The following is a 9,645-nucleotide window of genomic DNA, read 5'->3' as shown; positions in this document are numbered from 1 at the left end:
TTACCTGAAAACAAATATTCATTATAAAACAAATGATAGCTACAATCAAGGAGTTCTGTTTAATGAAACAAATTAGTATACTTTTGCTGACAGAGAAAACTTCGTTAGGATAAAACAATGTCCGTGTTTGACGAAGGAGGTGAAACATGAATAATTATAACTGTCTTGCATAGTTCTATACAATGTATAGCTCAAATGGAAGGTAGGAGCATTGTTTTTTCCTTGGATTAGCCCTTAAACCAAGGTGACGTTAAACTATCCTATGGTTAGTTTAGGCCACGATTAGTAAGGTTAGGGCTACGTTATGGGTAGCTGGGACACATCATGGTTTTTTGTTTAGGCTATCCTAACCTAACATTATGGCATGGTTAGTTAGAACTAAGCTCTGAGTGAGTTTTGTTTGGTTAAGATAGTAAATGAATGCTTGTTGAATACGTCTGGCAAGGGTACCTATTGTTCGAACCATTCCCCGGGGCAACAAACAAGACTGTTGAAGGTTTTATGTTCTCTCGCAAGGGCACCACTCCAATCCTCGATAATTGATGTTAACAGCTGTTTGAGGTGGTATACCTCTTATATTCAGTCATTTAAGGGAGGCGGACCGAGTTTCACTATGCAGAGGTCAACCATGGAAGACCAAGTATTACTTCGGCGGCTGTGTGTTGTATGATTGCTAGGAGCTTTATTATCAAGGCAATAAGATTAAATAAGGTGTGAGCGACATATTCGGTGCCACTACAAAACCCGAGTACGAGAGGTAATTGAAGGAAGCCATCAAGAATCAGGGTTTTCGAGGTTTCCGAAGATATTGGTCCTCCAGATTTTGAGACTGTTTCCCTTCATACCCAGATATCTGAGTTACCCAGTCCAGGGGAAAACCATCCAGAATAACCTCAGAAGCTTTCCCGGTGTCCGTATACCTTTTGTTCTGTATACAGTAAGCGGATCCCAAGGGAACATTCAACTGTCGCAAGATAAAGGGCTCTTGGCATTCTACGCGTCTCATTCTGCAGTAGTACATCAACAGCATAACTAAAGTGTAGGACGACTGATAGCTGTGGTAACGTAAAAATGGACTGCAGTAAAGCCTTATTTTAAGTAACCGAAACTTAGAACACCTTGCGGGGTTCCTAAGTAATATTGCCGCTGTGTAGGGTGTGTCCTTGATATCCTCGCTCTTCTAACGGTAAAATAGGACAACACATCATAACTTTTTCTTTCACTCAGCTCTAAAATTTCAGCAAGGAAGACATAAGACTGACTTGTGTCAAAGGCATTCCTTATACAAGAAGAATGACATAAATCTTTGCCTTCTTGTTGCAATAGACGGGCAACATTTGAATCAGCAGCAATGAAACTATTAACAAGAGTGGAAAAGGCTTCAGTGGTATGGTAGTGGGCGAAGGAGGATCCTCTCCATCACCTTACATATTCTTGCAAGGATCAACTGAGGAGACATTATGTATTTAGGGCAAGAGTAGTGGCCAAGGAATTACAGATGCAGATTTCTGATTATAAGGAAAGGTTCTATTCACATATGGTAAAAAAAAAAAAAACCTAAGAAGGGGACCACTTGGCACGGAAAGGAAGACTTTCAGGACTGGTTTAATAATACTTTCATCTCCATCATAAGTAACCTTGGTAGATAAGATTTGTATACTTACCTGAGTGTCGCTAGACGGCGTTATAACGTTTTGAAACAAAAGATTGCATCTACGATGTTGGTTTTATCTCATTAATTAGATAATAACCTTACATTTAATTTCTCCAAAGCAAAACTCTCCTTATCTAGTAAATTACGTACCTTTAAAAGATGCATCTATTATTATTATTGTGCTCGTAGCCTTTTTATTTACGGATTGTAGAATGAGGCAAATCATATAAATCATACAAAAAATTATACTTGTTTTAAAAAGCTGATGTTAAATAGTGAAAATTAAATAGAATAGTGATCTTATAAGAAGAAATGCTTTCTGTGAAATATTATTAGCAAAGAAAAAACACTTTTATACGATACCTGTTTAACGTGAACGTTTCGTAAACAAACATCAGCGCAGCGTTCATCGTAGCGGAAGGATATCAATGTTATTGTCTCTTCTGTAGGAATATAGTTCTCTACTATTGTCTGGTGTCTCTGGAATGGATAGCCATGAGGAAGACGGTGAAATAAGGGACGAAGGACGCCATCACGCCCAGAATTCCACGGAAGACAACGAAGCTGAAGACGATGATTTCAGGTGTGACTTTGTAATGGTTGTCATCGCGATGAATTTCTTGGGCTCTTATTGTCGTGGGTAGTTTCATTGGTTTGATATAGTCAAATCTAAGGAAATTGTATTGGATTTCATATTGAGAGTTTTGGATTGAAGATTTCTTACTTTAGGCAGGTGACCGTTTATGATGGGTTTATGTCGGAAATATCTTGCCAGAATTTCATTATTACTCATTAATTTGAGCCAGCATATCTTTAGGTTAGGCTAACGAAGGGTAAACTAGATTTCGATAATTATCTATTATAGCTCTGCATCCTTCTTATCTTTGAATATTGATTGATTTGTTTTTTGAATGCTAGTGTTCAGAGAATGAAATGATAGTTTTGGAGCATGATATAACATATATAAGTTTATCTATAGTTAATAGATAAGGAAATAATAGTTATGGTTACAAGGCAAAATGTTGAGCGGATTGTTACGAAGTAAGAGCAACTGATGAAAAAGAGGATATGCATGATTTAGACAATAAATCTTGCGAGAAGTAGAGTGCCAGTGGATTTTCTATATTACAGAGTTGAAATAAGTTAGGGGTTTGTGCCTGTAGCAGTTCCTACTTGCACAAATTTTTCTTGACAAAGTGGGTAAGTGGGTAGGGCTTTGCCTCAAAGGAAAGTTTTGGGGTAAAAGCACTCTATACTAAAGTCTTTTCCATATGCAGTGGAAGGCTTACCTCTGCCTAATGCTGGCTCAGGTTATAAAGGGCTTTGTTTGACTTAAAACTTTGCATATAACCTTATTGCAATCTGAGCTATAAAAAGGTGAAATATCACATGGTGCATAACTTCTTTGTTTTTTGTACTGTTGGATTTCCTTTATGAATATATGAGTCACGACTTGAAGGTTCCCATTTTGTGGCTATGCTTTAAGGAAATTGTCTCATGAGTGAAGGGCAATTTGAAAATCATGTGACAAATGTCCAGTGGCTCATGATCAAATGAAACACTGAAGACGGTATTCTTTTCACACTATTGAAAAAATTCATACATATAACTGTATCAGTGAAATGACCCATGCTGAATAGAAATTAAGATTAATCTTTCATAAAAAGTTTAGTATGTTTTTGTCTAAAGTGGGATCCTTGGTAACATTCATTTAGTTTATCATTTTTGTAATAACTATTGAATTTTACTGTTTTTCTTAACTGTTCTTCATAGCACTTACTGAACATGTTCATTTCAGGCTGGAACTATATATATCTACAGTATTCATTGGATTTATAATTTAAGTTCTCAACTTCTCTTTTATTACGAACAAGAAATTTTGTAGAATAATAGAACTCCTATATATCATCTTTCATTTTTATGCAGTATTATCTTAATAGATAAGAAAATGATATCCTTAGTATTATGGTTTTTTCAGAAAGCTAATAAACTAAGTAACATAAATGACAGGTAAAAATAACATACAAACACATGAAAAACATGTTGATGAATTGTATTACATTCATTTTATATAACTTCTTTTTGAAAGACAGATTCTCGTTTGCTTGAAAAAGTGAGTCACTTCAGGCTGTGTGGTATAAGTAAGTTTAAACTTATGGTGAAATTTCTTTTCATTTCCTTATACTCTCCACCATTGCCCACATTAGCGAGTTAGGGCTAGGAACAGATGAAGAAAAGACTTCATTCATTCACATGCATTCTCTAGCTGTCAAGTGTGCTGCATCAAAACCACCACCCCAGTCCACAACTAGACCCCAGAGACCTTTCTTTGGTTTCTTCTGGCTGCTTCATATGCCCGTTGAATTGTAATTCTTGTATTTTAAAAAATTTCATCAGTCATCAATGATCCTTTCTTTCAGTATGTCATCTTATGATGGCGACCAAGGCGATAGTCTTGACATCAAACCTCCTCAAGCTGTGGTACAACGCCGGGAAAAGCGTGAGAAACGTGACAAAAGAGATCGTCATCGCCACAAAGCTGAACGCCACAAAGAGCGGCATCGTAATCGAGAGCACAGAAATCATGATGAAAGACGACGTGACCACAGAAGACACAGGTAATGAAAAGGATAGTTTTAAGTTGTTTATAGTTGGAAATGGAGTAAATTCAAGGGTAGTCAACATAATCATGTAAATGTAGAAGAGTTTATGTTTAAGGTTTTGAGTAAGAAGGTTACACCATGGTAAGACATGATCAAGAAAGCGAGTTTCCTTGTCCAAAGCATGGAGATATCCAGCCCCACCTTGATCTTAAGCTGCTTCATGATAAGTTAACACATAATTATAATGACATCCAAGTTCTGTAATATTTGTAATATCTCGTCTGTGTATTTTCAGATGTATGGCTGCTTAAGTTCAATAAGCAGTTCACCGTTATTTGCCATACATCATACATATTCACCATTTCCTGCATTAGCAAGGTAGCATTAAGAAGAGGACCGAGCCTAAGAGGGTAAATCCTCTCTTGGCCCCTTCTCTATTCCATCTTTTAGAAAAATAAAAACTGGAGGGGAGGATTTCCAGCCCCTGCTCTCTCCCCTATTAGTTGCCTTTTACAACATGCTGGGAATATGTGCTTTTTCTTACATTAACAAGGTAGTGCCAGGAACAGAGAAAGAAAGGCCACATTTGCTCTCCTCCATTCTCTAGCTGTCTTTTGTATTGCATCAAAACCATAGCACCCTATCCACAACTAGGCCCCACAGACTTTTCCTTGGTTTCCACCAGTTGCTTAATTTGGCCTCGTTCACTTCATTGACAAAATTATTATTATTATCATTATTATTATTATTTTTATTATTATAATTATATTGTTATTATCATTATTATTATTATTATTGTTATTAGCCACCAGTTTTCCACTGAACTTGCTAGGTACACTTAACATACTTATGCTACTGTAATTTGAACACTCACCTTTGTTCCCTTTGCCTTTATACATTGGTACTATACATGTATTCCACCAATTCTAAGGCACCTGAACATGATCCTTACATGTACTGAAAATTCTAACTCACAAATCAACAATAGCATCACCTGTTTTCATAAGAAATTCAACTGCAATACCAGCCACTTTGCCTCATTACATCTTAGACAAGACTTTCACCCTTTTTTCTGTTCATCAAAGCCCGTATCATGACTCTCTCACTTCACTTTCCTCCCTGATCTAGACACCCTACAACTGCAGTTCTGTTATGAAACTCATTCAACAATTCCTCAAAGTACTCACTTCATCTGCTCATTACCTCATCTCTGCCTGTTACCACTTCCCCATTTGCCCACTTCACTGATATTCCCATTTGTTTTCTTGTTTCTCTCACACTTTAAACCTCCTTCCATAACATTCACCTATTCCCCATGAGGTTTGTTGATACTCACTCTCCCCTACCGATATTTGCCCTCTTTTTCAGCTCTTCCACCTTCCTCTTGACCTGCTGCTTTCTCTTGCACATCTCCATTCACTGGTTCATCTTCCCTGTGACTGACACCCATACACCTCTCTGTCTCCCTTCACTAGCAGCATAATGATGTCTCCTTCACTAACAGCATAACTTCATTATCCCAACACTCACTATTCTTTCCCAGCTGCTCACCTTCTTCATCTGTTGCACTTGCTAGCACTACTTCCTTTAATGCTTCCCATTCTTCACCTGCTCACCTAGCTTCATTTCTTCTCACCCTTTCTCTATTCTACACTCACTCTCTTGTTATCCCTTTATGAAAGCCTCTTTTCCAAGCTCCTTTATTTTCTCCTTGCTGCTCTCATCCAAATAATTTCATCTTTGTTGTAAACTGGAAAGAAGCCAAAAAATCAGTTGTGCATAGAAAGGTTAAGTATGATTTATACAAACCCAGATATGTTGTGGTTGTTACTTGTGGACCTAGATGATCATGTACTGTACTATCAGGGTTTACCTGTATAGCCTCTAAACTCACATGCCACACACTTCTGCCGCACATGTAAGGTCTCTTACCAAAATACCTCCCATTGCTCACTTGCTTCCTTAGCTTTGTTTGTTCTCACCTTTTGCTATTCTACTCTCAATCTCTCCTGGTGTCTCTTCATGCAAGCCTCTTTTCCAAATTCATTTATTTACCACCTTCTTCTCACCCATATCATTTCCTTTTTTTGTGTGTATTAGAAGGAAGTGCAGAAATAAATTTTGCACTAAAAAGGTTAAGTATGATCATATATGCAATCCCATATATGTTGTGGACATTACTCATGGACTTTGAAGATCTTGCTCTCTGCTACCAGGGTTAGCCTGTAAAACCTCTCTGCTATGGAACCATAATTGAGAAATGGTTAATACAGGATATGGTTATCACTTTCACTTTATGACCAACAGTGAACAGTTATACTCTTACACTTGTGTATTATTCATACCTATGATAGGAAAGCAAGTTAAACACTGGCAAGTATTTAACATTAACATTGACCTTGTGTTAATGAATTCGAAAAACCTGCTTGTATGTGCTAGTTCAGCATTGATCAAAACTATAATTGTTATCAGGGACCGTGATGTTGAGAGGCGGGAAAACCGTGAAGTTCGTGAAGCTCGCCGGCATGAGAAGCGTCATGAAAGAGGGAGTAAGCATGAAAGACCAGTCATTGACTTGCGAAGCAAAATTGAAAAGAGGAAGATGGTTGACAGAGATATGGTAAGTTCTATTTTTGATGATAGGGCTAAACAGTGCCTTGTGAAAGTTTTAAAGACATCATTTAAGTAATGCACATAACCTGAGGCAAACACCTAGAAGCAAACTGGTTATTAATGATAAGTGGTAGATCAACTTGTCTTGATTATTTGATGGAGCACTTTTTTGGTGAAAGTAGGATAGAATTGTTAATGTTAGCTTATTACTGTTTAATTTGTCTAATCATGGCCATCTTGTATGCAAAGAAAGTGATAGCACCCTTCCAAAGGAGGAATTTTGGAAATATGTTTAAGAGTGTAAGAAAGTTATTTCCAGACTGACATGAGTAAGAATGAAAATGAATTGCAAGAGATGGGTGTTACTCTGTTTATGTAATGTGATGTGAGTGGAGTGAGGAAGAGAGGTGAGTGTCTTGGAAGGAAATGAGTGTGCATCAACAATATTAATGAAAAGGATCGAGTATTAATGGTGGGAGATTTAAATGCATGAGTGGTTGATGTTGCAGTTGAGGATATAATTTATAGTCATGGGATACCCAGTATAAGTGAAAGTGATGGATGGATTCTCAAGTTGAGTGCTGAAAAAGCTTTAGTTATTGGGATTGCCTAGTCTAAAAAAGAAAAAGGTGCACATGAAAGTATTTGAGGGTGAGTGAGGTTCGGGGTAAGTTGAGAAAGTTTTGTTGCTGATGAAAGAGAGAAGAGAGGTTTATGGGAAGGAGTGCAAGTGATTGGGTGACGTACATGAGAAATTGGCAGGAGATCAAGGGGAAGGTGCAGAGGCTGAAAATAAGGCAAATGAGAGATGGGGTGAGAGATTACTTGCAGTTGCCATGGAGAATAAGAAAATGTTTTGAAGGGAAGTGAATAGTTTGAGGAGAATTAGAGAATATGTGGAAAGATCAGTGTGAAGAGCAGATGGGGAAGTGGTAACAGGCAAATGAGAGATAAAGAGGAGATGGCATGAACTTTAAAGACCTGTTGAATGCGTTAGAGGTTAGAGCGGTAGATATGGAGTGCGTGGGGTGTGGAGGTATTAGGAGTGAGAGAGGCATGTTAAATGGTTTGATGAAAAGAGAAGAGGTGGTGAAGGCCTTGCATAAGTGAAGTGTGGGATTGCAGTTGGGTTTCTTAATGAATAGGGTGGCAATGTTGTTGATTGATTAATCAGGATTTGTCATCATTTGTATGGCTCATGGTGAAGTGCCTGAAGGCTGGCTTAATGCCTGTTTAGTGACTTTGTGTGAGAAATAATCAGAGAAAGAGGGATTTGTATGTGGTATGTATGGACCAAGAGAAAATATATGGCATGGTTTGTGGAGTGTGCTGCTTATTCTATGGTGTAGGAGGAAAGCTGCTAGAAACATTGAGGAGTTTGTATCAAGTATGTAAATACTCTGGGCTAACAGGAAGGAAGGTGGGTGTTTGATTACCGAGCTTCCATTTCTTGCTTACTTTGGTAGTTTTCTTTTCTGACCTTTTGCCATTCTTCAACTAATCTCTCTGTATATCCTCAAACAAGCCTTTTTTCTAGGCTCATTCATTATCACCACTCTCTTTGCACTCATTTCCTTTTTTCGTAAAACCTCTACAAACTTTCATCTTGCCTCCACTAAGAAATGTGATGATCTCACCAGCTGCCTCCTTTCAATAATTTATATTCAGGAGTCTCTCTCTAGCATGCATATTAATTACTACATAATCCAGTTATGTCTGATACCTATTTACCCCCCTTACCTACATATACACCTACATGTGCACTTTTTTTAAACCAGGCATTCCCAATCACCAGTCCTTCTTCTTCAATACACAACTCCACAAATTGTTCACGATTTTCGTTCATGTTAGGTATCCCATGCCCCTCAATTATACCCACACCTGCCACATCACTCACTTTTGCATTGAAAGCACCCATCATTGATAGTATATGTTATTCTCTCGATACAAAAGCTACTAAAACTTGAGATATTTTATGTAGCATTCAAAAAATGTGCAAGACCAAAACCATTTGTTATTTCAGGATCGACGAAGAGAGCGTGATCGGGAAGACTATTATGTAGATGACCGAGAACCATATGAACGAATAGACTATCATCGTGACCACCAAGGACGTGGTGGGATGGGAGGAGGAATGAGTGCTAATGACTATCCTGCATACCCTCACCACAGACGAGATGAGCGACCCTCAGTCCAGTTGTCACCACGAGAAAGAGCTGAACGTGATAGAAGAATGGAACGCTTCCTGGTTGCTGGTTAGTATTCTATGTAAATTGTATTAAATGATGAAGTTGCATGTTTTATTCATGTGATTATAGTCTCCATTTAAAAGTGCAGTGCCTTTCATATGCTAGTGGAAATCTCTAATTGAAACAAAGCTCATTTAGGATTTTTTCTGTTTCTTCAAGGTTATGCATTGAGTAGAAATTTTAAGGGAATACATATCACATTTACATTCATTTCTTTTAAGTTTTCAAATACTGAACTTTATTTAGCAGAATTTGGAAGTTAAGTGTGGGTAAGTTCACTGCATGTGCTGCAGTTAATGAATTTTGTTCATTTTATTTATTTGTCCATTTGGAGTATCTTATAAAGACCATTCACAAGGCAGTGTACAAGATGAGTAATATATTTACTTAGTGCCTACAGGATATGGTTTTGACCTGTGGATGGTTATGGGAGTTTCTTTTTTATGGTGTAATGGGTAAATACCCATCTAACCTTCTGCTGAGCCTGCTTAACCTACACATGAGAAGGTAATAAAATTGGATGATT

General features: G+C 37.6%; 1 protein-coding gene across 4 annotated transcripts in view; it reads left to right on the top strand.

The window, feature by feature from the left end:
- Positions 1 to 2,023: 2,023 nt before the first annotated feature.
- Positions 2,024 to 9,645, top strand: part of Pitslre (cyclin dependent kinase 11B pitslre) — a 28,018-nt gene continuing 20,396 nt past the window's right edge. For 2 of the 4 annotated variants that reach the window (XM_071682587.1, XM_071682586.1), the window contains exons 1-4: positions 2,024 to 2,237; positions 4,075 to 4,272; positions 6,730 to 6,877; positions 8,894 to 9,125. In XM_071682587.1, the coding sequence (XP_071538688.1) occupies positions 2,140 to 2,237; positions 4,075 to 4,272; positions 6,730 to 6,877; positions 8,894 to 9,125 (676 nt within the window). In that variant the 5' untranslated portion in view covers positions 2,024 to 2,139. The remainder of the gene's footprint in view (positions 2,238 to 4,074; positions 4,273 to 6,729; positions 6,878 to 8,893; positions 9,126 to 9,645) is intronic. The other 2 variants (XM_071682585.1, XM_071682584.1) reach the window with 1 other exon arrangement.

The sequence above is a fragment of the Panulirus ornatus genome, chromosome 34 (genome assembly GCF_036320965.1).
Source record: "Panulirus ornatus isolate Po-2019 chromosome 34, ASM3632096v1, whole genome shotgun sequence".
Taxonomy (NCBI): domain Eukaryota; kingdom Metazoa; phylum Arthropoda; class Malacostraca; order Decapoda; family Palinuridae; genus Panulirus; species Panulirus ornatus.
The sequence above is the reverse complement of the archived record's forward strand: the minus strand, read 5'-3'. Positions and strand labels throughout refer to the sequence as shown.